The sequence below is a fragment of the Camellia sinensis genome, chromosome 6 (assembly GCF_055761805.1).
Source record: "Camellia sinensis isolate YWXY chromosome 6, ASM5576180v1, whole genome shotgun sequence".
NCBI classification, from domain to species: domain Eukaryota; kingdom Viridiplantae; phylum Streptophyta; class Magnoliopsida; order Ericales; family Theaceae; genus Camellia; species Camellia sinensis.
The window spans coordinates 96,805,793-96,833,562 of NC_138966.1; the positions used below are offsets into that span (position 1 = coordinate 96,805,793).

General features: G+C 39.2%; 2 protein-coding genes and 1 pseudogene across 6 annotated transcripts; 2 read left to right on the forward strand and 1 right to left on the reverse strand.

Moving 5' to 3' along the window:
• Positions 1-2,455: 2,455 nt before the first annotated feature.
• LOC145788953 (serine/threonine-protein kinase STY46-like) lies at positions 2,456-5,110 on the forward strand. Of its 5 annotated transcripts, none has more exons than XR_014332683.1 (6): positions 2,477-2,656; positions 2,973-3,008; positions 3,239-3,334; positions 4,182-4,262; positions 4,344-4,498; positions 5,097-5,110. XR_014332683.1 is itself a non-coding variant. In XM_082874282.1 (5 exons), the coding sequence occupies exons 1-5, from the start codon at positions 2,600-2,602 to the stop codon at positions 4,404-4,406; spliced, it is 333 nt and encodes a 110-aa protein (XP_082730408.1). In that variant the 5' UTR covers positions 2,477-2,599; the 3' UTR covers positions 4,407-5,089. The 5 variants fall into 5 exon arrangements, 3 of the variants coding, with proteins under 3 accessions (XP_082730409.1, XP_082730408.1, XP_082730410.1); XR_014332682.1 differs by lacking the exon at positions 5,097-5,110 and adding an exon at positions 4,590-5,089; XM_082874282.1 differs by lacking the exon at positions 5,097-5,110 and having other exon boundaries at positions 4,344-5,089.
• On the forward strand, positions 4,612-7,173 carry LOC145793432 (kinesin-like protein KIN-7H). Its single transcript, XM_082876257.1, has 4 exons — positions 4,612-4,625; positions 5,097-5,190; positions 5,283-6,395; positions 6,525-7,173. The coding sequence occupies exons 1-4, from the start codon at positions 4,612-4,614 to the stop codon at positions 6,762-6,764; spliced, it is 1,461 nt and encodes a 486-aa protein (XP_082732383.1). The 3' UTR covers positions 6,765-7,173.
• Positions 7,174-8,597: 1,424 nt separating this feature from the next.
• LOC114273649 (protein PHOSPHATE-INDUCED 1-like) lies at positions 8,598-9,581 on the reverse strand (annotated as a pseudogene).
• Positions 9,582-27,770: the final 18,189 nt, after the last annotated feature.

Sequence of the window (27,770 nt, forward strand, 5' to 3'; positions counted from 1 at the left end):
TCGCTGAAATAAAAATAAAAAATTATTTTTTATCTTTCGCGACAAAAAGTTTGGTCGGCAAAACCTTAATTTCAGCGATTAAAAATTATTTTGGTCGCGGTATATATAGTTTTGGCAACAAAAATATTTTCATCGCTAAAAGAAAAATAAAAAATTATTTTTTATCTTTTGCGACCAAAAGTTTGGTCGGCAAAACCTTAATTTCAGCGACTAAAAATTATTTTGGTCGCGGTATATATAGTTTTGCCCACTAAAATATTTTCGTCGCTGAAAAACAAATAATAAATTATTTTTTATCTTTCACGACCAAAGGTTTGGTCGGCAAAACCTTAATTTCAGCGACTAAAAATTATTTTGGTCGCGGTATATATAGTTTTGCCCACTAAAATATTTTCGTCGCTGAAAGAAAAATAAAAAATTATTTTTTATCTTTCGCGACCAAAAGTTTGGTCGGCAAAACCTTAATTTCAGCGACTAAAAATTTGTTTGGTCGCGGTATATATAGTTTTGGCAACAAAAATATTTTCGTCGCTGAAAGAAAAATAAAAAATTATTTTTTATCTTTCGCGACCAAAAGTTTGGTCGGCAAAACCTTAATTTCAGCAACTAAAAATTATTTTGGTCGCGGTATATATAGTTTTGCCAGCTAAAATATTTTCGTCGCTGAAAGAAAACTAAAAAATTACTTTCACTCATCACTCTTTCTCTCTCTCTCTCTCTGTGTCTCTCACTTATCTATCTCTTCTCACATCTCTTTTCTCTCTCTGTCTCTTTCTTTCATCTCTCTTCTCTCCATCTGTCTTGCTCATCTCTCTTCTCTTGCTCTCTCGTATCTCTCTCTCATCTCTCTTCTCTCTCTCGTTCATCTCTTTTCTTTCTATCTCTCTCTCTATCTCTCTCGTTCATCTCTCTGTCTCTTTCACTCATATCTCTTATCTCTATCTCTTTCTCTGTCTCGCTCGTTAATCTCTCATCTCTCTCTGTCTCTTTTTCTGTCTCTCACTCTCTATCTCTTTCTCTCTTTGTCTTTCTCTCTCTCTCTCGCTCATCTCTCTTCTCTCTATCTCTCTTATCTTTTTTCTTTCTCTATCTCTCTTACTCATCTCTCTTCTCTCTATCTCTTTCTCTGTCTCTCTCGCTCATCTTTCTTCTCTCTTTTTCTATGTTTTTCACTCGATCATCTCTTTTCGCTCTCTTTCTCTCTCTTTCTTTGTCTATCTGTTACTAATTTTTGTTTCTCTCTGTCTCTATCTCTATCTCTTTCTCTCTCTCTCTCTCTCTCTCTCTCTCTCTTTCTTTCTCTATCTCTATCTCTTTCTCTCTCCGTCTCTCTCTCACTTATCACTCTTCTCTCTCTCTTTCTCTCTCTATTATTTATTATTATAATTTTACTTTTTATTTATTATCCTTTTGGAGGGATTTTTAAATTAATTTGGTGAGGAACTCTAGAGGGATTTCAAACACACTAAAATGAGTTAGGGCTTAAACACGTCTCTCTCTCTCTCTCTCTCTCTCTCTCTCGCATCTGCTCTCTTTCGATTCTCTCACGCCTCTGTCTCTCCCATTCCATCACTCTCTCTCTCTCTCTCACGCCGATTGCCCTTCTCCTGATATTGAATCTCTGTCGCTTTGTTTCCATCGTCGTCGGGTAAGGAGCATCACTGCCATCGAGCACCACTGTCGATCCACTATTGGACCATTACCCTAGTATGTCTCCACCTGCTCTCATTCCTCTCTCTCGTTTGTTCAGATTCCAATTTCACATTTCTTTTTCTTTTTCTTCTTCTTCTTCGTCTTCTTCTCTTTCTCTCTCTCACATTTTCCTCGTAATCTCTCTCATGAATTTGCTTTCAGCCATTGAAAGCTTCACCTAAACTTTTAATCTCTCTTTCATCTATTTCAATATGTGTGTTGCTTGAATTGATCAAAACTACATTACTTGTCAATTTTATATAATTTTACGAAGGATATGACTAGCTTGTTTGGTTTGGATTTTCAGTATTCACCTTTCAGAAAATTAAATTTTTTTATTTTCCATATTTTTTTTTATTTCCAATAAATGTTATATTCTAATGTTTTTTAAAAAATTTCGATATACTAAACATAAATACACTTTAAAAGTATAATATTTGTGAAAAAATATTTAAAAAATTCACTGCATACTAAAAATAATTTTTTTTTGAGAAATCATTACATTTTTTGTATTCTTGTGTATTTATTAATTTTTTAAAATATTTTTTGACAAATATTTTAATTTTTTGATACATCTAAGTAAGGTAAATCTAAACAAATCTAAAAAAATGCTTAAAATTTTAAAAATATTCACCAAAAGTAAAAATAAAAATCTCAAATTTCAAAAAATTAAAACCAAAAATTCAAAAAAATATTTTCCAAAAAAAAATCAACCAAACAGCACCTAATATTTTATCTTCCTCCCAAATTCGCCATTGTTCAAATTTCCCTCTAAACTATCTCATTTCGGCGCCTCTGTTACCTTATCCCCAAATCTCTCTAAAGGTTCACAGCGACGCAATCGTGAGCGATCCACAGTGAGTCCTAGGCCGAGATCACACCATCGTGAGCGATCCACAGCGACGCAATGGCTTCCAAATCCTACAACAAGATCACTGATATCTACGACGACCTCATCCTTCAGGTACATACACTAACCTTCCTATTCCATGATTGATCTCTCTTCTTATCAAACCCTAATCCTACGACGTTTCTCCTGCCTCGTATCTCTCTCTCTCTCTTTCTCTCTCTCCTTGATCTCTACGCCGTCTCACCGAGCTTCAAGCAGTTCGATTTCGTCTAAAGGTTAGATCGATTTCAATCTCTCTTTCTCTCTCTATTTCAATCTGTGTGTTGTTTGTATTGGTTTAGCTTTAATAAAACTGATCTGATTTGGTGTATGAAAGCTATGAATTGTGGTTTTTGATTCTATCTTGATAGTTTTTCTTTTATTTTCTTAGGAAGCTGTTTGCAGAATAATTTCATTTCCTGAACAGGTTGTGCATTTCAGACAACGCCTTTATCAGGAAGCTGTTTACAGAATAATTTCATTTCCTGAACATTGAATGCCTAGATGATTTTCCCTTTTGAATTTTTCAGCCTTGTGCATTTTCATGGAGTCTTCTAAGTTCTATTGCTCTGAACATTGAGGCATTCAAGTCGAAATTGATAAAGATAATAAGTTTGAGCAATGTTTAGAAAATTTCTATATAATGCTGTGTCACAGGTTGTTAAGGTGGCTGATTTTGGAGTTGCTAGAGTGAAATCTCAAACTGAAGTTATGACGGCAGAAACTGGGACATATCGATGGATGGCTCCTGAGGTGGGAAAAGTTTTGGAACCTTTTCTGTTCAAAATTGGTTGTATGTTTTGTTATTGATATCTTCCCTCTCTGATCGAGATTGCAGAAATTAAATTATGTATGTGACTCTAGATGTTATAATTGTTTCATCTGTATGATTTTGATTATAGCTATGATTGGGACGTGGATGCCATTTACTTAGCATTTACTTTGCCTAGGCTTCAAGGTCTGATTTTTAATCAGGTCACTCCCAGTATATATTTTACAAAAATCTGGTTGTTAGCTGGCTGTGATGTCCCTATAGGGTAAATAATAGCGAAGGGAGGAAAAGAAAGAACATACTTCCAACACGAATTTGTTTCGGATCTCTCTCTCTCTCTCTCTCTCTCTCTCACACACACACACACACGCACGCACGAACACGCTGAATTGTTTGGTGATTTAATATGGGCAATGATTTATGTCCAATACAAAGTGGCTGGATCTGTAGGTTTTGTTGGGTTGTTATAGGGTGGCCACACTGGTGCTTGAGTTTGGAAAAATCTAAGAAAAGAGTTATGAAGCAGTAGTGAAGACATAAACATGATTTAGTAGCCAAATAAAATCCATCATTTGCTTGCTACTTTTTCATTACAAAAATGTTAGGGACTCCAAATATTCTATAAAAAATGCTACCAAACTCTCGCATGGCTGTGGGTCCCACACCCCTATGAGTTTTGGTAGATTATTTTGTATGCTTATCGTTACTCTTTTCTTTAATGTGAATGGGTAATGAAAGTAATTACTTTATCTGTCTGGTAGTTATGCATTTTTATTGGGGGATTGATTTTTTTGTGTATTTGCTTATGATTGTTCTTTTGCATTGAAGGTTATAGAACACAGGCCCTATGATCACAAGGTTGATATTTTTAGCTTCGGGATTGTATTGTGGGAGTTGGTAACCGGAAAGGTACATTGTTTTGTGTGACAACTATTGGATTTTTGTATTTCAAGCTGTTTGTATAGTTATATTCTATTTAACCCCATTCAGATGATGGGTGAGGGAAAGAGAACCAGACGTGTTCTAATTCTTCAAAGAACAAATGGTCATTGAATTTGAAAATACAAACAATCAAGACTCCAGTAAAGAGACCTCCCATTGAGGATAGAACACCTGAGAGGTGCTTAGATCCTCAAAAGTTAGAGGTATAAGCTCAAATTAACACCAAATTTCATTTCGTTAAGAGTCAAGTCTCTAGATTGCTGTGGAATGAACACGGGCTTTTTGTATTTCCAGCTAGAATGCAGAGTTACAGACCATGAAAGTGCAGAAGTGACAACTCCTATTATTTCCTTTTCTTTTATATTGCAGAAGTGACAACTCATAATTGGTTCCACCTTTTCTTTTAGATTGCATAGCATTTTGCATCACTTCCATTTGTTTCCTTTCCACTTTCCTTCTGTCATATTGAACTTTTTGCATATTTTTCATTCTTGCATTGGACACGCGAAAGGAATTTTGGCCCATCCACTCATTTCAAGCCTTTATTCCTAGTCTTGTCTTTAAGCCTTATACAACCTTCATTAGACACGCAAAAAGAATTTTGTTGATTTATAATTGCTTAGCATAAAGTGTCTTGCTCTCTCATAATTTTTGAATTACTTGGATTGACATGTGTTTTCATGCAGCTGTCCCAATTACTTGGCTTTTGAACAATCATTTCTTCTTCCTAGTCATCCTTAACGAGTCCAAAATGTTTATTTAATTATTTGTTGATATTTTTTTTCCTCTCTTCTTGTGTAGCTGGAAAAGGAGAATAGATCTGACTCTGCAACGAGACGTTGCTCAATCTCAGGTTCAGGATTTGCTACGATTGGCTGGGGATGAAGATTCAATGGTATGGCTAAATGTTAGTTAGTTAATTGAATCTTCCATTCTATCTTCATGTGCCTTGTCCTGTTAAGTTTCCTTTCTTCTTTCCTCTTCCAGGTAGGTTTGAATAACTACCCTCACTTGCGAGTTCAGAAATCGCCAGATTCTGGAAATGCAACATCAAAAGCATCCCCTTCATCATATCCTCACTTCTTGGATGTTAGTGTCAGAGCATTTGACAGATCTCTGTCTTCTTATGGACGTGTGAGTAGTTTTGTTGATCACTACATACAAATTCCCAACTTTGAAGAAAACTTTCAGCAGAATGATGCTTCTCCACACCTATTGGTCACTACTGCTAACTTTATTAGAAGCAATTCCGCAAATAGTTGGGACGAGATTAAGGAACAAACTAACGGAACTTTAGAGGATTTATGCAAGGACGTTCGATGCATTGAGACGGTAAGTACAGACCAAAATTCAGAATCCTATAGATCATCCCCTGAAGAAAATACCAGAATCTCAGAATTGATGATGGATGAGAATGGAGACAGAATGGATCAGGAAGACAGAACAGATCAGGAATTTGTGTCACAGCCAAACGAGGAAGATAGAGGGTTAAGTTACATCCCTCATTTCGTTGCTCCTTCTCCTAAAATAACATCTCCGTGGCCGTTAAGAAAGTATACATGTAGCTCTCAAAGCTTGCAGTTAACTAGAAGTAGCAGTTGTAAAGAAAGTTTAATGACTAGACCATATTCACCATTGTTTGAGAAGGTAGAAAATAATGAGAACACACCACCAAATGGGTTTGAGAGAGTCTTCACCCGAAGACCTGAAGGTATCCGTAGTAAGCTTTCTGAATTAAACCGTGGTGCTGATGTTGAGAGGTTATTGAGAAAAGGTTCAGAATCTTCTGTCGGGAGTGCTGCTGCTATTGAGCTTGAAGCACAGGACGACGCACTGCCAAATGGGTTTGAGAGAGATTTCAATAAAAGACCTGAAGGTATCAATAGAAAGCTTTCTGAATTAATTTATGGTGTCGATGCTGAAATGTTTTTGAGAGAAGATTCTCAATCTTTTGATGAGAGTGATGCTGCTATTGAGCTCAAAGCAGAATCACAGGACAAAATTTCAACTAATGAGAATATTACTAGCATCAATTCAAGTGTGACAGAAATGGAGGAAAAGGCTGAGCTTCAGCACGAGGAGCAAGTTGCTGATAGCCTGGTGAGTTTTATACTTAATTGAAAAATGGCCGTAAAAAGTTATGCCTCAAAACATTGCCATGGCAAGAATTTTTGAACGAAACCTAGAGTTCCTTTTACTTGTCATTTTATGTTTCGTTATTCCTGGCAGGTGCATGAGGCTGAACCGAAAGCCATGGAATCTATAAAAAGTGTGAAAGATGTTGGTTTGGATCCAATAGAAGATTATTCAATTTCAAAGAGTCCTTCAAACTGGCCCTTAGAATTCAAGAGGCTACAAAGAGAAATTATTGAACTTTGGCATGCTTGCTATGTGTCATTGGTGCACAGAACCCACTTCTTCCTTCTATTCAAAGGTGACCTGACAGACTCCAAGGGATATTGTTGCTAATGTGAGGCGTTTGTTGAATGGTGAGCAACTGGTGCCAATGGATCCATGGTACAAAGGGTTCAGAGGAACCATTGAGAAGACAGCAACCAAAGAAGCTGGGGTTAGCTACACTGTGTGTGGAATTATGGAGGAAATCAACGAATCTACACTTAGGATTACAGAGCTACCTATACGACGATGGACTGAAGATTATAAAGAATTTCTTGAATCAATTATGACAGGAAATGATAAAATCAAGAATTTCATTGATTTTCCTTTTAATTTTTGTTCAATTATTTATTGGTTTTCAATGGATGGATGTTTAAAACTTGTCTCAATTAATGTTTTGAATGAAATGATTGCAAAGTTTGGGATTGAGCAGGAAAATATGATGAATTTTAATGTTATATTTGGGTTAATGAATTTTAATGTTATAATTGGGTTGGGTTGAATGAATTTTGTTCAATATTGGATTGAATGTTTATAAACAAAAATTGATTGTTTAAAAAAAAAGAGATTTGGTGACTAACTAATTAGTCGTTGATTGTTTAATGTCTTTTGGCGACTAAATAATTGGTCGCCAAATTCTACACTTTTGCGACTAAATTCATTAGTCGGCAATTCCTTACTTTTTGGCGACTAAATTATTAGTCGGCGATTCCTCAACTTTTGGCGACGAAAACAATTGGTCGCCGATTTTTTGCTTTTGGCGACAAACATATTTGGTTGGGAAAATATCACTTTTCGCGACCAAAGTGTTTTAGCGACTAAATGAATTAGTCGCAGTAATGATATATTTAGCGACCAAAAATTTAGTCGGCAAATCCAACTTTTCCAGACCAACCAAAATTTTGGTCGCGAATTACTTTTGGCGACCCTCAATTGGCGACCAAAGTAGCGACCAAAAAAATTGGTCGCGGATAACTTTTGCCGACCAAAAATGGGCTTTTAGCGACCAATTTTTTGGTCGGCAAAAGCGTTAATTCTTGTAGTGTCTGTTAGCAAAAATTATAAAATTTAGTGCCAACATATCCCTAATTGGATGACTAAAATTATGTGTTAAATGGTGAAAATGTTAAATGTGAGACTCAATTTTGTGCGTTTAACACACAAGTTAACACATATGTTAGATCTCTCTCTTTCCTCTTTTCTAGGAGGCTCTTTAAGTTAGAGAACAATAACACACAAATTTTGCTAACTATATTTTGTAAGTTAACACACATGACACTAGCAATCAGTTTGGAGAGCCCATTAGAAATTTTATATGATATTGTTTACTTTTTGTAGACTTTGATATTAAGACCTGAATTTGTTATTGTCTTATTGGTTGTCAATATTATAAGATAAAGGATAAATTGCATTTATCATATTTGAGTAATAATGAAAAAAATTATCTATAAAAATTTTAATTAGGTCTATAGTTTTGAACTTTTGATAAAATTGACTAGTGATGATTCTTATAGTATAAATTTCATAACATTTTGATATTGGTCAGTCAAATATATGAAAAGTGATAATGTCATTGATTTTAGACTAAATTATCCATTTTTAAGTATAAAATATTTCAAGACAATATAACAATTTTATAACTTTTTTTTAGGTCTGATAAAATCATCATGGGTGAGGTAATTTCATCAATAATATAAAGGTAACTATAATTTATTTCCAAATATTTTATCCTTGACATTTTCTATCCCTTCATTTAGATATCTAAAAAGTATTGTTCGCCATCATAAGTCATTGAATTATTCATTTTGTAATTTTGTAAGATGTTATAAAAAAAATACAGATTAATCGAATCGTAATTTTATCAATCAATGCTAATATCCATTCTTATGAGAAAATTTGCTCTTCTATTGTTATAAGGCGAAACAAATAAATGAATTAATGAAGGAATGAATTACACTTTCTATATCTATCTATCTTAGCCAAGTACTATATGTTCTCCTAAACTAGAGTCGAACAAGATGATGTAGCTGGATCATACAATGCAGGAAGCAAGTACTTTCTTCCATTATCACCATGCGCATTGTAGCTAGCACCAGTTGTGGGGTCAACCAACAAGTCCCCACCATAGCCCGGATAGGCCCCATTCCTATAAACTCCAGGACAAGCCAATGCAGCCTCCAGGGGTGCACTCGCTGGTCCTTTATAGTAACCATTTCCAAATGGGTTTGTGGCAGTCCCAGCCAAGAGGCTAGCCAGATTGGTGACCATACCGTCCAGACCCACATCGTAGTTGGGTGCGACCAGGGGTGGGGTCTGTGGTCCGTAGATGGGCTGGTGGAATGGCCAGGCACATGTAGGCAAACTTGTAATTCTTGCCCTTCACTTGGGCGGACTTGGAAGACCCGTGAGTCCCGCACCTGCTGGAGCAAAACCCATCAACTGTGACATCAGAGGCTGTCAAAACGACACTGATGGCATTCATTTGATCACCCTTTGATGCCAATTCTACAATCTGATTCTGTGTGAGCGACTTTCCAAGCGAGTAGCTCTTGTCCAGAATTTGCTTACCAGCAGAAAGTGAGAGGAAGGGTGCTTTATTTTTGGAGTTGGGAATCTGGTAATATATGTCGGTGGTCTTCCACCAAGTGGCAACGGAAGGTTGGTTGGTAGATGGGTTAGATAAAAGTGAGGTAACGAAATCATAGATTTTTTTTTCTTTTTCTTTTTGATCGGCAAATAAATCTTTATTGATGAAAACATACAAGATACATCAATAAAGAGGAGCTTGGAACTAGCACGAAGCTCCAAGCGCCAGTTGGTGAAGAACCAACAAAAAAGAAGGCAAAAAGCGCTGCCACAAGAACATAGATGATGAGGCAACGAAATCATAGATGATGGCTCGTTGAGAGGGCTTGAAATTTCCGTACCAAATATTGTGGATTGGAAGAAAATAGGTTGCTGGGTTTCTGTTGAATCAGTGAGTAGACTCGCTTCCGAAGAGAAATGAAGGGTTGAAACTAATAGTAGGAAGATTTGTATAAGCAAATAGTGTTGGAAATGGTTGAAAAATTCTGGGTAAAATCAGATTTTTTTTTTAATTTTAGTCTACTTTTTAGGTGGGTCTCGTGCGTCGATTTTCGCGAGTCAAAGTGGTAACGCGTTCTATGTCGCGTTGTGATTCACGTGATATATTTGGTTGCTCAAAACCATTACCGAGTGAATGGGAAATTGAAGCCAAAGTATGCTCCATGAAAATGGAGTTTTGGTGGAACATCCTTAAATGTTTGAATAAGGCTTGTCCCACATTGATTTGGTGAGAAGTTTTGAATAGGTTTATAAGGCATGAGATTGGAACTTGGGTGTGCCAATATCTATCTTTTTGGGTAGAAAACATTTGAATTTAATTTTATTTTTTGAAAAATAAATCCAGAATTCAAATTAATTCCGGAAATAAACTGGTCCGGTTTTTCTGTACACCCAAACAGGTCCCTTCCTGTTTTTATCTGTTTGAATATTGAACCCAACAGATTCAAATCTTTTTAAATTCAAAACCAAACAGGTTTGCACCTGTTTAAATTCAAAACCTGTAGCCACCAATACATCTATAAATAGGACATCCCTCATTTGATGTTTTACATTCAGAAATTTCGTACTTCACCTCTGCAAATTTATTCTTTATTTTGCTGCATTTAATTTTTGTGAGAAAGAGTATAAACACTTAGTGTGTTCGTTAGGCAAACAATTTGTAGTGCTGCTATTGTTTGTAGTTGATCATTTCATCTTGGGAGATAAACGTCCACATTCTGAAAGCATCGTGGAGAGGACGAATCTGTCTTAAGGACACAGTGTCAAACACTGGACTTGATCAGATTATTATTTGAATAAATTAATCAAGTAAGTTGTTTAATTTATTTTCTGTTTTTATTGTTTATTTAAATCAGATTTTAATTTTGTTTTTGTAACAAAATAAAATCTGTTTTTATTTATTTAATTCTTTCTCTAGTTTGATTTTTGTAATCAAATATTTATTCTCCTTTCCTATATTTCTTTTGTATTCTGTTTGTCTTTTAGTACCCAAATAGAATTAATTAAGTTAAATATAGTGAAGATTGTCCAACAATCTGAAGATAGACCTTTTTTTTTGGAATCTTCATTGTATTTAATTTTCTGTGATTTCATAAAGACATTTTGGTTGGAAAAACAAATAGTAGTTTATGCTATTTGACAGATAGTAGTAATATACTGTCTCTTTTCTTTGACAACTAGTAGTAATATACTGGTATCATTAATAATTGCAGAATATTAATTTGTGTTACAGAAAATTATTGTGGTATTTTATTTTTCTAGTTTTAGTAACAAGGAAAATAAAATTATTTTGTGTAATAATTTATTTTCTGATTTTAGTAACTAGAAAATTAATTTGTGTTGTAATTTTTTCTGATTTTTGTAATAAGAGATTATGGCTACTGCTACTGAAACTGCAACTGGAAGTGGTACTCCGATTGTTATACCAACACCGGTCCCTATCCAGAACCATGTTCAAGTACCAATAAATCATGGAGAAAAATCGGAAAAATTTAACGGTACTGAGTTTAAGAGATGGCAGTAGAAGATGATGTTCTATCTTACAACTCTTAATTTGGCTCGATTTCTCCATGAAGAGGCTCCAGCACTTAAAGAGGGTGAAAGTGATCGGCAAGTTGTTGCCGCTGTAGATGCTTGGGAACATTCAGATTTCTTGTGCAGAAACTACATCCTCAATGGCCTTGACAATATGTTGTATAATGTTTGCAGTCCTTTGAAGTCAGCAAAAGAATTATGGGATTCTTTGGGGAAGAAATACAAGACAGAGGATGACGGCACAAAGAAATTTGTTGTCGGTAAATTTATGGACTTCGTTATAGTAGACTCCCAAATGGTAATTTCTCAAGTTTAAAGTTTTCAATTAATTTTAAATGATATTCATTCTGAGGATATGTCTCTAAGCGAGTCTTTCCAAGTCGCTGCTTTAGTGAAAAAGTTACCACCGGCTTGAAAAGATTTCAAAAATTATTTAAAACATAAACACAAAGAGATGACCATGGATGAACTTATTGTAAGACTGAGAATTGAGGAACATAACTGTAAGGCTGAAAAAAAGAATGGAAAAAACCCCATTGTGTCCAAGGCTAATGTGGTTGAACAAGTTCATAAACTACATAACAAAAAGAGGAAGTTTACTGGAGATGGTCCTAAACAAGGCGACAACAATGGCAACAAGAAGTTCAAAGGGAAATGTTATAATTGTGGCAAGACTGGACATCAAGCTTCTGACTGCCGCCGCCCTAAGAAGGATCATGGAAGTACAAGCAAGAAGACTACCAATCAAGCCAATGTAACTGAACTAGATTACATCTTTGACCGGGTGAATGACATCAACCTCTCTGCTGTGGTGTCTGAGGCTAACTTGGTTGGAATCCCAAAGAGTGGTGGGTTGACACTGGAGCAACTCGTCACATATGTGCAGACAAGAAGATGTTCACTACCTACAATAAGGCTGCAAATGGTGAACAACTTTTCACGAAAAATTCTTCTACTCTACTGTGGCTGGACAAGGAAAAGTGATCTTGAAGATGACATCAGGGAAAGAACTGACCCTCAACAACGTACTGCATATACCTGGCATCCGGAAGAATTTAGTTTTTGGTTATTTGTTAAGTAAAAATGGTTTTATGCTTGTTTTTGAGTCTGATAAATTTGTATTAACAAAGAGTGGTATGTATGTTGGTAAGGGATATATGAGTAATGGTCTCTTTAAGTTGAATGTAATGACAGTTGTACCAAAAGTTGTTATGAATAAGAATAACACATTTTTTGCTTATATTCTTGAGTCGAATTTATGGCATGGTAGATTAAGACATGTGAATTTTGATGCTTTGTGTAGATTAATTGGTTTAGATTATACACCAAAGTTTGCTATTAATCCTAATCATAAATGTGAAATTTGTGTAGAAGCGAAACTAACTAAGCCTCAATTTAAATCGATTGAAAGGAAAACCGAACATCTAGAATTAATTTATACTGATGTATGTGATCTAAAATTTGTTCAAATTAGAAGGGGCAAAAAGTATTTTATAACATTTATCGATGATTGTACAAGATATTATTATGTTTATTTACTTAGAAGAAAAGATGAAGCCTTAGAAATGTTTAAACTCTACAAAACAGAAGTTGAAAATCAACTTGGTAAAACCATTAAAATGGTTGGAAGTGATAGGGGTGGTGAATATGATGCACCATTAAATAAATTTTGTGCACAACATGACATTATTCACCAAACTACATCACCCTATTGTCCTTAGCAAAATGGAATTGCTGAAAGAAAGAATAGAACCCTAAAAGAAATGATGAATGCCATGTTACTAAGTTCAGGTTTACCACAGAACTTGTGGGGGGAAGCAATATTGTCTGCTAATTATGTTCTTAACAGAATACCCCACAAGAAAACCAACAGCACTTCTTATGAATTGTGAAAAGGTCGACCACCTTCCTACAAATACTTAAAAGTGTGGGGGGTATTTGGCAAAAGTTGAAGTTCCTATTCCTAAAAAGACTAAGATTGGACCAAAAACAGTAGATTGTGTGTTCATTGGTTATGCTTAGAATAGTAGTGCATATCGGTTTTTGACTTATAAATCAGAAATACCTGATATAAATGTGAACACTATTATAGAGTCAAGGAATGCTGTGTTTTTTGAACATGTCTTTCCTTACAAGAAAAGACAAGAATTAAGTTCATAGAAAAGAACTTATGATTGTACACAAAGTCAAGAGACTAATGACAATCAAACACAAGAGGCTAATAATGGTCTCGACCAATAGGATTTAACTGATGATGAACCAAAATGAAGTAAGAGAGCGAGAACATCAAAATCCTTTGGTCTAGATTTTCTGACATACCTGTTAAAAAATAAACCTCAAAGCTTTAAGGCAACAATGACAGGTCCTGAAGCTCCTTTGTGGAAAGAGGCTGTTAATAATGAAATTGAATCCATTATGCAAAATCATACTTGGGAATTGGTGGATCTTCCACCAGGTTCTAAACCTCTTGGATATAAGTGGATATTCAAAAGAAAAATAAAAGTAGATGGTTCAATTGACAAGTATAAAGCAAGACTTGTAGTTAAAGGTTACAGATAAAATGAAGGTCTGGACTATTTTAACACATATTCCCCTGTGACAAGAATAACATCCATTCGCATGCTTACTGCTATAGCAGCGTTGTTTAATTTAGAGATACATCAAATGGATGTTAAGACAGCTTTCTTAAACGGTGATCTAAACGAAGAGATCTATATGGAGCAACCTGAAGGGTTTGTAGTGTCAGGGCAAGAAAAGAAAGTTTGTCGGCTTGTAAAGTCTCTTTATGGATTAAAACAAGCACCTAAGCAATGGCATGAAAAATTTGATCATGCAATGCTTACTAATGGGTTTAAGATAAACGAATGTGACAAATGCGTCCATGTTAAAAACACTGACCAAGGATATGTCATAGTTTGTCTTTATGTGGACGACATGCTTATCATTGGGAGCAATCAAAACATGATCAAATCAACTAAGCAAATACTTAACAAAATATTTGATATGAAATATATGGGGGTCGCAAATGTTATATTAGGAATGAAAATTACTAAAACATCCGACGGATATGCATCATCTCAATCACATTATATTGAGAAAATTCTTGGTAAATTTATCAAGGATGATGTGAATTTAGCTAGAACACACCTGTACACGTCAATCTTTATTTAACAAAAAATAAAGGTGATGCGGTGTCTCAGTTAAAATATTCTCAAATCATTGGAAGCCTAATGTACCTAATGAATTGTACTTGTCCTGATATAGCTTATGCTATCAGTAAATTGAGTAGGTACACTAATAACCCCGGAGAAGACCATTGGAAGGCGATCATTCGGGTTCTTAGATATCTAAGATTCACCCGTGATTATGGTTTGAACTTTACTCGATATCTAGTAGTACTTGAAGGTTATTGTGATGCAAATTGGATATCAGATACTAAAGATTCAAAATCCACAAGTGGATATGTCTTTACTCTGGGAGGCGCTGTTGTTTCTTAGAAATCCACGAAACAAACATGCATTGCACGATCCACAATGGAATCCGAGTTCATTGCTTTAGACAAAGCAGGAGAAGAAGCAGAATGACTTCGTCACTTCTTAGAAGATCTTCCAATGTGGCCAAAACCTGTGCTAGCTATTTGCATTCATTGTAATAGTCAATCTACAATAGGCAGGGCACAGAATCACATGTATAACGGTAAGTCACGACATATTCGGCGTCGACATAATACCGTAAGGCAATTGTTGTCAAATGGAATAATTTCAATAGATTATATAAAATCTAAAGAGAATATTGCAAATCCATTGACAAAAGGTTTGACAAAAGAGCTAGTGTATAGTTCATCGAAGGGGATGAGATTAAAGCCTATTACATAAGAGTCGTCATAATGGTAACCCTACTTATATGACTGGAGATCCCAAGAACTAAGTTCAAAGGGATAACTAAGTTATGTATAGCTCACCTGAAATCACCAAGAGATTACAATTCCCTACCCATTCTTATGGTAAGAGTGATATCTGCAACATATGTTGTATGTAGGGGTATAAGGATAAACTTTGCTTTTAATGATTACTTATATCTTGATTGAGGCATAAAATCAAGACGAGTATAAGGAGATACTCACAATAAGAATCACCTATATGAGTGTCGAACTGGGGCCGGTTCTATGAGAATGAAGAGACTAAATTCTGTAGAAACACTCATGAAAACCAGGATTGTTCAAGGCCAAAATGAACACAGCAGTGAGAACCACGATGTGTTAGAAGATATTTTGTGTGAAATCTATTGTCTTGGCTTACACAAACGGCTGAACAATTCAACGCATCGCGTCCATTGGTTAGCTAGTAAGTCCGATAGGTTATCACTAAGGAAAGTTCAAGGCCGAAAGCTACCTATCCTGATGCAAGATATTTTCGACTTATACTCTTTCGATAAAGTCTGCATATTGTTGCATTTCCGTTCTCACCAAATTCCATTCATGTAGGGGATTGTTTGAAATGGTTGGAAAATTCTAGGTAAAACCAGAATTTTTTTTCTAACTTTGGTCTATTTTTTAGATGGGCCCCGTGCGTCGATTTTCTCGGGTCAAAATGGTAACGCGTTCTATGCCGCGTTGTGATTCACGTGGTATATTTGGTTGCTTCAAACCATTACCGAGTGAATGGGAAATTGAAACCCAAGTGTGCTCCATGGAAATGGAGTTTTGGTGGAAAATCCTTAAATGTTTGAATAAGGCTTGCCCCACATTGATTTGGTGAGAAGTTTTGAATGGGTTTATAAGGCATGGGATTAAAACTTGGGGTGTGCCCCAAGGGGTACCCAAATGTTTTAGAGAGGGAGGTTATGGGCAAAATGGGCTAGACCCATTGGACCAAAAAATCACCACACGCGCGCGCGCGCCTCGCCGCCGCCGCTGCCGGTCGGTCGGGCAGGCTGGGCTGGACTTGGGCGCTGGTGTGAGGTTGGGTTGGGCTTGTTCGACCCAATATCTATCTTTTTGGGTAAAAAAAATTTGAATTTAAGTTTATTTTTTGAAAAATAAAATCCAAAATTCAAATTAATTCCGGAAATAAACTGGTCCGGTTTTTCTGTACACCCAAACAGGTCCTTTCCCGTTTTTATCTGTTTGAATATTGAACCCAAAAGATTCAAATCTGTTTAAACTCAAAACCAAACAGGTTTCATACCTGTTCAAAACAGGTTTGCACATGTTTAAATTCAAAACCTGTAGCCACCAATACATCTATAAATATGATAGCCCTCATTTGATGTTTTACATTCAGAAAATTCGTACTTCACCTCTGCAAATTTATTCTTCATTTTGCTGCATTTAATTTTTGTGAGAAAGAGTATAAACACTTAGTGTGTTCATTAAGCAAACAATTTGTAGTGCTGCTATTATTTGTAGTTGATCATTTCATCCTGGGAGATGGACGTCCACATTCTGAAAGTACCGTGGAGATGACGAATCTGTTTTAAGGACACAATGTCAAACACTGGACTTGATCAGATTATTATTCGAAGAAATTAATCAAGTAAGTTGTTTAATTTATTTTCTATTTTTATTATTTATTTAAATCAGATTTTAATTTTGTTTTTGTAACAAAATAAAATCTATTTTTTTTATTTAATTCTTTTTCTAGTTTGATTTTTGTAATGAAACATTCATTTTTCTTTCCTATATTTCTTTTGTATTCTGTTTGTTGTTTAATACCCAAACATAATTAATTAAGTTAAATACAGTGAAAATTGTCCAACAAATAGAAGAAAATACAGTTAGTTGCCATTAAATTGGTGTTGATTCAGTACAATAACTATAGAGGATGGAAATGAGTTGAGATTGTTTTGTGAGGTTGAGAAATTGATGAGATGAATAGATGTGAAGCTGTGCTATATATACATACATAGTAGAGGGGATAAAGTGAGCAGGAGAGAAGAAGGTCCCTGGAAAATGCGAAAGAAGTGAGATGTTGACTAATGGGTAATTAGTGCAAAGCCAAATTGAGAACACATTGCTTATTTTAACAACAATGATTTAGACCACTAAAAAATACACTACTAGTTGTGGGGATATATTTTTGAGTACCAACACGTGGCAAGTTGACGCCGATGTGTCAGCCGAGGTGCCATGTGTCCTGTTATTACGCTGAGGTGATCTCGGCAAGGCCGAGGTTATCTCCGAAGATATCGAAATCCGAGATAAACAGATAAGGGACAAGAGTCCTAGAATGAAGAGGAGACTTAGTCAAGATGAGGATAAAACTCTTAAGGAGTTTATCTTTATCTCTTGAGGAGTCCAAAATAAGTACTAAATTGGAGTCCATAGAAGTGAGGCTTCTAGTGGGACTAGGATTAAGTAAACTATAAAAGAGAGGCACCCCCGTGGGTCTAAGGTATGCAATTTATGCTTTAAGCAGTGAGTTTAGCACTTGATTATCTTTGAGAGATATACTGACTTGATCGTCGGAGTGCCCCCGGGTGGAAGAGCCACCGCCGGAGCCTTTTCTTTCTATTACAAGTTAACTGAAGCCATCTATTCTGCCGGTGCTCTCTAGCTGATTACTAAACGGGCCGTGTGGTCAAAAAATTACCCACACAATTTGGTGCCGTTTGTGGGAAATTAGAAGAATAGATGGCCAGTAACGGACAGAGGGAAAAAATTAGGGACGGCACTCCTGTTGGGAGTGGCAGACCCATCGACCTTGATATTGAAGGAGACAACAACAATGCAGAAACTCGTGACCAGGGCCACGGAGAGAAAGATGCCGGCCAAGAGGCCGACACTTCGAAGAAGACAAACCAAAGCAAGTACTATAACGAAGATAACCTCCAGGTATAGAAGGATAGATGCCTGCGGAGGGATGAAGAAGTAAAAGAATTGGTAAACAAGTTGGCGGACCTACAGTCGGTCGTCAACTTCATGATGCAAAACAATGTCATGCAGCCACCGTACCGCTGCACGACACGCCGATTCTAGCAACTAATACCCAGAAGGGAGGAAGGAAAACAATCCTCGAAGCTCCTCAGCACACCAGGAGCGGAAGGCACTCTCACCGACCTTCCAGGGAAGTCGGACGAGAGGAGCCGAGACGAGAGGAGTCTTGAAGGACGTATCACACGAAGGACCCAGAGCCCAAAGAACGTCGGCATGTTCAAGGGCAGGCGCTCTGCTTTGACACAACCCGTGGAGAAAGATCAAAACAGGCTCACCACGAGGCCGAAAGTAGTATGCCAAAAAGATTGAAGTCCAGAGATAGCCGAGCTCCAGGAAGGAGTAAAAAAGACTTAAGAGATTATCTCAAGAGGAAGCAACAAAATGCTGAAGCCGAAGTAACTTCTCCGGTTAAGCCGAAGACACCATTCTCGGTGGAACTAGACAAATTTGCAGCACCAAAGAGATTCGGTATGCCGAGGTTTCAAATATATGATGGTAAGTCAGATCCCAACTTTCACGTTGGACTGTACCTAAATTCAATGGCGTTATACAGTGGGAACGAGCCGTTGCTCTGCAAAGTATTCCCCTCATCCTTCGGGGAGATTGCATGAGATTGGTTCCATAAACTACCGAAAGGAAGCATAAAGACTTGGGAAGGCCTAGCCGAGATGTTTGTGGCCAGGTTTGTGACGAACAAACTACAGCCCTTGAGGGTCGACGCACTGATGGCTTTAAAAATCACCAAGGATGAGGGCCTTAGGGCCTGTGCAAAAAGGTACTACAAGGTGTTCAATCGAATTCTCGAATGCAACCAAGAGGTGGCGGTCGTGTCTTTCAAGAACGGCCTGAAAGATGACTGTCCACTATGGAAGTCTTTGGCAAAGACATTGCCAAAAAGCATGGAAGAACTCATGGCAAGAATCGAGAAGTACGCCAGAGCCGAGGAGGATGCGTCGGGAAACAAAGAGATAAAACAGGAGAAAAGAAACGGCTCGCTGAAGCGAAGCCGAAGTAACAATGGATCGATCAAACAAGAAACGGAATTGAGGGCTAAACAGGCAGTGACGACTGTGTTCCGAATCCCGGTCCACAAAGTCCTGGATCAAATACGAAACCAACCCTATTTTAGAGGACCGACAAGAACACTAGGGGAATTTATGGGAAGAAATGTCGGTAGGCGATGTGCTTACCACAATGAAGAAGGGCACCCAACTCAGGGTTGCAGAGCCCTAAAAGCACACCTAGAAGATTTGGTGAGGCAAGGCCATCTGAGGGACCTTGTCGATGAAGCCAGGACAAGGGAAGAACAGGCAAGATTGCCTCAAGCACCAGCAACTCCGCCTCCCCCAGCACAGCAACCATAGGTAGGAGGACCATGGGTGGTTAATGTAATTCACTCAAAAGTGAATGAAAACGACATACGAGAGGAGACCCAGAAGGTAAAACACCTACAGCACGTAAACCAGGTCGGACATAAAAGACCTCGGCCTGAAGAATGCAAGGAACCAACAATAGCCTTTACTGAAGCCGACCTAGAGATGGTCCAGCATCCACATAATGATGCCTTGGTAGTATCCCTCCAGGTTGGGAAGTGCCAAGTGAAACGCATCCTGATTGATCAAGGCAGCTCTTGCAATATCATGTATGTTAGATGTTACAAGGAGGTGGGCCTTCATCCTGATGACTTGGAGCAATCCAATGGCCTGATGGTCGGCTTCAATGGAACACCGACGTGGCCACTGGGCGCAACAAGCTTGAAAGTATAAGCCGACACTAAGAAGATCAAGACAGAATTCATGGTGACTGACACGCCCTCGCCATACAATATCATCTTGTGAAGGCCATGGTTGCATGCAATGGGGGTAGTTCCCTCAACATTGCATCAACTACTATGGTTCCCAACAGAGCATGGGATTGAAGAAGTCAGAGGAGATCAACTGCAGGCGAAGAATTGCTCCATGGCAGCAATGAAATCTACCTGCAGCGTGCGAGAGCCAGAGAAGGCAGAAATTGAAGATGAGGACGTGAAAGTCCTAGAAGACGTCGGCAAAGAACTAGCCGAGAAGAGCGAAGAGGCGTTAAAGAAGATCCTCATCCAGGATGGAGATGAAGAACGCTTCTTTCTTCTGGGCTCGGGCTTAGCCGAAGAAGAGGAAAAAGAGTTGGAAACATTTTTGAGAGCAAATATGGAGGTGTTCGCTTGGACACCTTACGAAATACCTGGCATTGACCCCGAGGTCACTTGCCATGAACTAAATGTTGACAGGTCGGCCAAACTTGTAATTCAGCGAGCCAGAAGACCGACGTTGATACACGTCGAAGCAGTAGAAGAAGAAGTAGACAGACTTCTGGAGGCCAGGGCCATTAGAGAAGTACACTACCCAACATGGCTATCCAATACAGTGGTGGTAAAGAAGAAGAACGGTAAATGGAGGGTCTGCGTAGATTTTACAAGCCTGAACAAAACTTGTCCCAAAGACAGCCTTCCTCTACCCAAGATTGACCAGTTGGTAGACGCCACATCTGGACATGGCAGGATGAGCTTCTTGGATGCTTACAGGGGGTACCACCAGATCGCCATGTACCCCCCAGACGAAGAAAAAACTGCATTCATCACCCCAAAAGGCCTGTACTGTTACAGAGTAATGCCTTTCGGGTTAAAAAACGCAGGAGCAACTTACCAAAGACTGGTAACCAAAATGTTCAAACACCTGATTGGCCGAACAGTAGAGGTCTACATCGATGACATGGTCGTGAGGACCAAGGAACCTCAGGGTCATCTTGCCGACCTAAAAGAGGTCTTTGATATACTCAAAATATACCAGCTCTGACTCAACGCATCGAAATACGCGTTTAGAGTTGGATCAGGTAAGTTTCTGGGGTGCTGTAGACGCGCCCGCGTGGGGAGCCCTCGCTACAGTTCGGACTCGATTTTGTTTGTGGTTCTAAATCTGAACCAAAGAGTCCAAATCCGGCAAATCGTTTTGAGAAACAGATTTTTGAAAAGAAGCGCCAAACATGGACTGCTTTGCCAGATACAGAGTCGCCACCTAAATATTTTATTTTGGGGGAATTTAGGAAACCCTGACTCGGTGCCAGAGGCCACGCGTCCGTCATCACCAAAGTTGCCTCGGCTCGTGAACTTGGGTACGATCGGGGAAGGTCAGCTATGAGCACCCCCTCTCGCCCGATCCGAAGATCGGTCTCTACTAACCATGATATCCAATTTTGAAAACGTTATGCGTTCTTATTCCGGTTATTAGCCTAGAATTACTATATTATGCGCACAACAAACAAGTATAGACCAAATCGCCTAAATTGGAACAAAACATTTCATGTTTGTTTTGAAAATGGTTTGCTACTCGCAAGTAGGCTAAAATGCAGGTTTTGCCACCCTCAAGTGGGCTTTTAGAAAAGATGGTTTTGCCACTATCTAGTGGGCTTAAAATTCACAGTTTTAATGCGTTATCCCAATTTAAGCAATTCAACCTCTATCCACAAGCATTCAAGCAGTTATATCACATAAGCAACTAGCCTCATGGTAATCATGCAATTATGGCAACACTCACACGCATGCGGCATGCTAAAGCATAAAAGCTCACCTAGTACTCCAAGCCAAAACAGAAACCAGTTAGTAATCACATGCATGATCCTAGTTCATATTTGAAATGGCTAATGCAACACATGCAAAGATGCAATCCAAACAGGCTCGGCTATCCTAAACATGGCATATGAAATGCTGCAACTAACAAATACTCAATTTGGAATTGAAATACGAGTGCAGTTAGCATGATGTACCGAGCCTGGTGCATGTAAGACAAATGTATGGATGCACGCATGCTAAGCATAAGGTATGCTAATTTAAATATACCCTAGTCTACCATCAAGAGCATGTAAGTAAAAGGGAGAAAGAAGTGGGGGTTGGAAGACATGCACACACGCACCCACACTTATTACAAATTCGCCCTCGCTTGGAGGGACCAAAAGAATATACAAATTAGTTATTACAGACCACTTAATTAATTAACAAATTAACTAAACTATGGAAAGCAGTAAAGGCCTCGGGAAGAGGATCCAATGCGCGCGTGCTCGGGTTTGCTCGGAAATCCAACGCCATGCACAAGTTTGCCTCTGTTTTCCCTGCTCTGCTCCTCTGAAAATTGCACAAGTCCCAGGATATGCTCTCTGCACACTGTGGAACACCACCGGCTGAGGGGAATGGCCACCGGCCAAGGGAAATGATCACCGGCCACAAAATTGATCCATCGGCCAACACTATTTGCCGGTCAGCACTGAAGATGGCCGGCCGGCCAAATCTTCTTGCAGAAACTGGTTTGACAGCAGCAGAGGACAAAACATGGCATGGCAATGCATTTCAAGCAAATGTGTGCACAACCACACTCCATATCAAGTTTATGGCTCAAAGGAGCATGGTACTTGATTCTCGGACCACCAATCGCGCATTTCAATGCGTGATGGCCCAAAGAACCAAAGTGTGCAATTTCAATGTAGAATGAAATGCACATAAACAAACAATGAACTCAACCTCTATCATACTCAATTCAAGAGGCAAAGTATGCATGCCAATGTAATGCAACCTAGGCATGTGAGCTAAGTATGTAACATGATCATGCAAACAACAAAACCATGTGCAATGGGCCATGAACTAAACAAGTAAGCATGCAAGGCATATAACATCAATGTTAATGACACACATGCAACATCATGAAAGGCATAACACATGTAAATATGCAAAGCAACTCAACACAAGAAGCATGCCAAATGCAATGGCACTTAAACATACAACATGTTAATAGACTAAGTACCTAAACATATAAACATGTATAGCATGCAACAACATTCCAAAGGGATGGTCTTAAACTAATTTGGATAGCTCTCTACTAGGTCCAAAACAGTGGCCACAATGATGCAAGTGAGGCAACAAAATACATGGAATGCATGCACAATGCATTAACCAAGCTTAAGGCACAAAAATGAAACTCTACCAAAGCATGCAAGGAGGAAATATGGCATACAATGGTGCATGTTCCAGATCTGAAATGGCATACCAAATGACTCCAAAATGACCCCAAAACATGAAAACACTACCATTTAAGCATGCAAGAAGCTTTAAAACTCAAAGCTAGGCATGGGCATTGCACTACAAGCATGCATAACAAGCGTTATTCGACCATGAGGCATGAAAACAGTGCTAAGGCAGTCCAAAACATGCATGAAATTAGTTCAAGGCATGGCCAAAAAGTGCTAACATGAAGGGCCAAAACAACATGCAACATAGGCTAGTAAACATGGTTTACACTACATGTATATGAAGCACAAGAGAGGTCACCAAACCAGCCCAAAACAGTAACATGATATGTCAAATAAGCCCCAAAAACCCATGGAAACAAGGTCCACACATGCTAGAATGAGGTGTTCCTTTGAAAGGCCAACAAGAGGGTTACTCTACACATGCAATAAGGACATTCAACAAGACCAAACGAACTCTGGAAATGGCTTATGGGGGTCCTAAAACCTACTGAAAAATGCTTGAAACAAGGCTTGGAAGCATGCAAATAGGAGCCCCTTTGGAAGGCCAAAAAGGGCAACAAACAAGGCAACAAGGGAGCGGGTCACCCCTCTCCCTCTTAGGACCTCAAACCACCATCCTCACCACTGAAATCCCTCAAGATTTCAGTGGTGAGGAGGCCCAAACAAGATGGTCCCGGAGCTCACCAAGATCACACAAAAATGGGGCCAAACAAGGCCTAAGAGGGGGTAAAAGACCCCAAACACAAAAGTGACCTTAATGAAGTATCTTAAACACAAAAAAACAGAACTTTTTTATGTTATACACAAAGCCAAAATCCACGAGCAAGACAGGCTAAAATGGTGTGCAAAAACGGGGAATAAAGAGGGAAAATGGGTTGCCTTTGAAGACCAGCAAGAACCAGCAGCCTTTAGACCCAAAAATGCAACCCTCAACCTCTGAAAACAAGCTCCAAGAACCTCCAAGTGATAATGGAAGTGTGTGGCTATGAAGTGGTGTGCAATAGGCCAAGAACAAGCCCCTTTTGGACCCTCTAACCCACACAAATGTAGAGAGAGAGGGAGATATAGAGAGGGAGTGATATATATATCATATATATCTGATTTTTCTAACCCTCTAAAGGGGAGGAGAGGCCCTCTTTTTATAGAGAAACCAAGGGGGCAAAGCTTCTCTTGGAAGCTTTGAGTAAAAAGGCCAAGCTTCTCTTAGAAGCTTGGATCAAAAGGGCCAAGCTTCTTGGAGAAGCTAGGCAAAGGGGTCAAGAGGTTCAAGCTTCTTCAAGAAGCTAAAAAAAAAGGATCAAGCTTCTTGGAGAAGCTAAAAAGGGTCAAAAGGTTCAAGCTTCTTGGAGAAGCTAAAAAAAGGGTCAAGCTTCTTGGAGAAGCTAAAAAAGGGGCAAGCTTCTTGGAGAAGCTAAAACGGGTCAAGCTTCTTGGAGAAGCTAAAAAAAAGGTCAAGCTTCTTGGAGAAGCTAAAAAAAGGTCAAGCTTCTTGGAGAAGCTAAGCTAAAAAGGTCAAGCTTCTTGGAGAAGCTAAAAAGGTTCAAGCTTCTGGAGAAGCTAAAAAAGGATCAAGCTTCTTGGAGAAGCTAAAAAAAAGGTCAAGCTTCTTGGAGAAGCTAAAAAGGGTCAAGTTTCTTGGAGAAGCTAAAAAGGGTCAAGCTTCCTCAAGAAGCTAAAAAGGGTCAAGCTTCTTGGAGAAGCTGAAAAGGTTCAAGCTTCCTCAAGAAGCTTAAAAAAAAGGTTCAAAAGGGTCATGCTCCCTCAAGAAAAGGTCTCGGCCTGGAAAAGTGGCCGATTGATCAAAAACAGTGGCCGGCCGACCAAACACAATGCCGACCGACCATCAATAGTGCCGACCGGCCATCACCAATGGCCGGTGGCAAGGAAACAAGGCCGGTGGCCTCAAGCCATGGCTGGTGAGGTGTGGGGATGGCCTACAGGCTACTTCCCACCCTCAGAAGAAAAACAACAAGTGTTTGGTGCAAAACCAGACACAAAACAGTCGAGTCGAGAGATCCTGAGGCAGGGCGCGTAGCCGAGACCTCCGGGAACTCAAGACGAACACGAACAAGGATAATCACCGAGTGTTCAAACGATGACGTCCAAGTCTTGAGCACGGTCAAAAATGGGGTGTCTACAGGTGTCTGGTAACAAGAAAGGGCATTGAGGCCAGCCCAGATCAAATCAAGGCATCCTAGAGTTGAAGAGCCCGACGTCGGCAAAACAGGTATAGATGCTAACTGGAAGGGCCGCAGCCCTAAACAGATTCATCAGCAGAAGCTCAGACAAATGTAAACTTTTCTTCAACCTGGTGAAGAAGGCTATGGACTTCCTATGGACTGAGGAATGTGAGGCCGCTTTGGCCGACCTAAAAAGGTATCTGATCACGGCTCCAGTCCTCTCAACACCTAAACCTGGAGAAGAACTGTTTTTGTATTTGGTAGTTTCAGAACACGCAGTAAGTGCAGTGCTAATCTGAGAGGAAAAAGGGGAGCAAAAGGCTGTTTATTATGTAAGCAAAACATTAGCCGATGCAGAACAAGGTACCTACCACTAGAGAAATTAATGCTGGCCTTAGTAATGGCTTCAAAGAAGCTGAACCATTACTTTTAAGCGCACAAGATTATAGTGCTAACAGAGCACCCACTGAAGTCCTTGTTACAACAAGGAGACTTAACTGGAAGAATAGCAAGATGGGCAGTGGCCTTGGGCCAGCACGACCTAGAGTTCAGGCTGAGAACAGCAATCAAAGGCCAAGTTTTGGCCGACTTCGTGGCCGAATTCATGCTGGAATCCATCGAACATCGGGCTCCGTTGAGCCAAGATGAACGATGTCCAAGCAAACATGGAGAAGCCCAGCTAAAGGCAAAAGAACAAGGAAAGGAAAAACTTAGACCGTGCAGCATTTACGTCGGCGACTCCTTTCGCCTGTTTGTCGATGGGAGCTCAAACCGGCAAGGAGCGGGGGCGGGAGTAGTGTTAATTTCTCATAATGGGGAGATATTGGAACAGTCTATTCGATTAGGGTTCAAGGCCTCAAACAATGAGGCAGAATACGAAGCACTGATTGCAGGACTAAAGCTAGCAGTGGCAGCAGAAGCAGATGAGGTAATAATTTTTTGTGATTCACAACTTATAGTAAATCAAACAACAGGAGAGTTTGCAACCCGAGATGAGAGGATGTCGGCATACACAAAGGAAGTCATCAGGCTGGCAGCCTTGTTTCGCAACTGCCGACTTCTGCAAGTTAGCCGAGATGATAACAACCACGCCGACGCATTGGTCAACTTGGCAAGTTCAATACAAACTAGAAAAACAAGGACAATAATGATTGACTATCTGTCAAGCCCGAGCATAGAACAACCGATCACAAAACAAGAAGCAATGTGTGTGGACTTGGGACCAAGCTGGATCGATGCAATTGTTGCATTCCTAAAAGAGGGAAAGCTACCAGAAGACCATAAGGAAGCACACAAGGTCAGATTGAAGTCGGCAAGATTCAATCTGACAGCGGACGGACATCTCTACAGAAGGTCCTTCACTGGACCCCTCTTAAGGTGCGTACACCCTTTGCAGGTTGAAGATTTTCTATATGAAATTCATGAAGGGATTTGTGGAAGCCGCGCTGGGGGCAGATCACTAGCCCACAGGGCCATTACCCAGGGGTATTGGTGGCCCTACATGCAAAAAGATGCAGAAGCCTACGTGAAGAAGTGCGAACAATGCCAAAGGTTCGCACCTTTGATACACCAGCCAGCTGCTGACCTAAACCATGTATCCAGTCCATGGCCTTTTGCCCAATGGGGCATGGATCTCATTGGGCAGTTGCCCCAAGCAACTGGGCAAAGGAAGTACTTGCTGGTAACAACAGATTACTTCACGAAGTGGATAGAAGCAGAACCTCTTGCCAAAATCTAAGATGTGGACGTCAAAAACTTCATATGGAGAAACATCATCACCAGATTTGGCATTCCAAGAGCAATAGTTGTCGACAACGGAACGCAGTTTGACAGCAAACTCATCAAGAACTTCTGTGCGAAATTCAAGATAAAGAATTACTTTTTAACACCAAGTTTTTCCCAAAGTAATGGGCAAGCAGAAGCATCCAACAAAGTAATTTTGGATGGGATAAAGAAGAGACTGCAGTCAGTAAAAGGAAAGTGGGTAGACGAGTTACCCAATGTATTCTGGGCATATCAGACTACGCCGAGAAGATCAATAGGGGAAATCCCCTTGGCTATGGCCTACGGCACAGAAGCCGTTATCTCACTGGAGATCGGCATCCCAGGGATCAGAACCTAGAAAGTAGAGAATAGGTCTAATGACATACTTCTAGCCTGAGATTTGGATCTCTTAAAAGAAAGAAGGGAGAAAGCTGCAATTCAGCTCGCAGCATACCAGCAGCAGCTTGCTAAAGCTTGCAATAAGAAGGTCAATCCAAGGAAATTTCAGGTCGGCGACCTAATCTTGAG

What these genes read in the sequence shown, in the direction of transcription:
- LOC145788953 (XM_082874282.1), top strand. Translation starts at nt 2,600, where the DNA reads ATGGCTTCCAAATCCTACAACAAGATCACTGATATCTACGACGACCTC. An exon ending in ACGACGACCTCATCCTTCAG is followed by an intron (nt 2,657 to 2,972) that starts GTACATACACTA and finishes TTATTTTCTTAG; the next exon opens with GAAGCTGTTTGCAGAATAAT. An exon ending in ATCGATGGATGGCTCCTGAG is followed by an intron (nt 3,335 to 4,181) that starts GTGGGAAAAGTT and finishes TTTGCATTGAAG; the next exon opens with GTTATAGAACACAGGCCCTA.
- LOC145793432 (XM_082876257.1), top strand. An exon ending in CTGGGGATGAAGATTCAATG is followed by an intron (nt 5,191 to 5,282) that starts GTATGGCTAAAT and finishes TTCCTCTTCCAG; the next exon opens with GTAGGTTTGAATAACTACCC. An exon ending in AGCAAGTTGCTGATAGCCTG is followed by an intron (nt 6,396 to 6,524) that starts GTGAGTTTTATA and finishes TATTCCTGGCAG; the next exon opens with GTGCATGAGGCTGAACCGAA.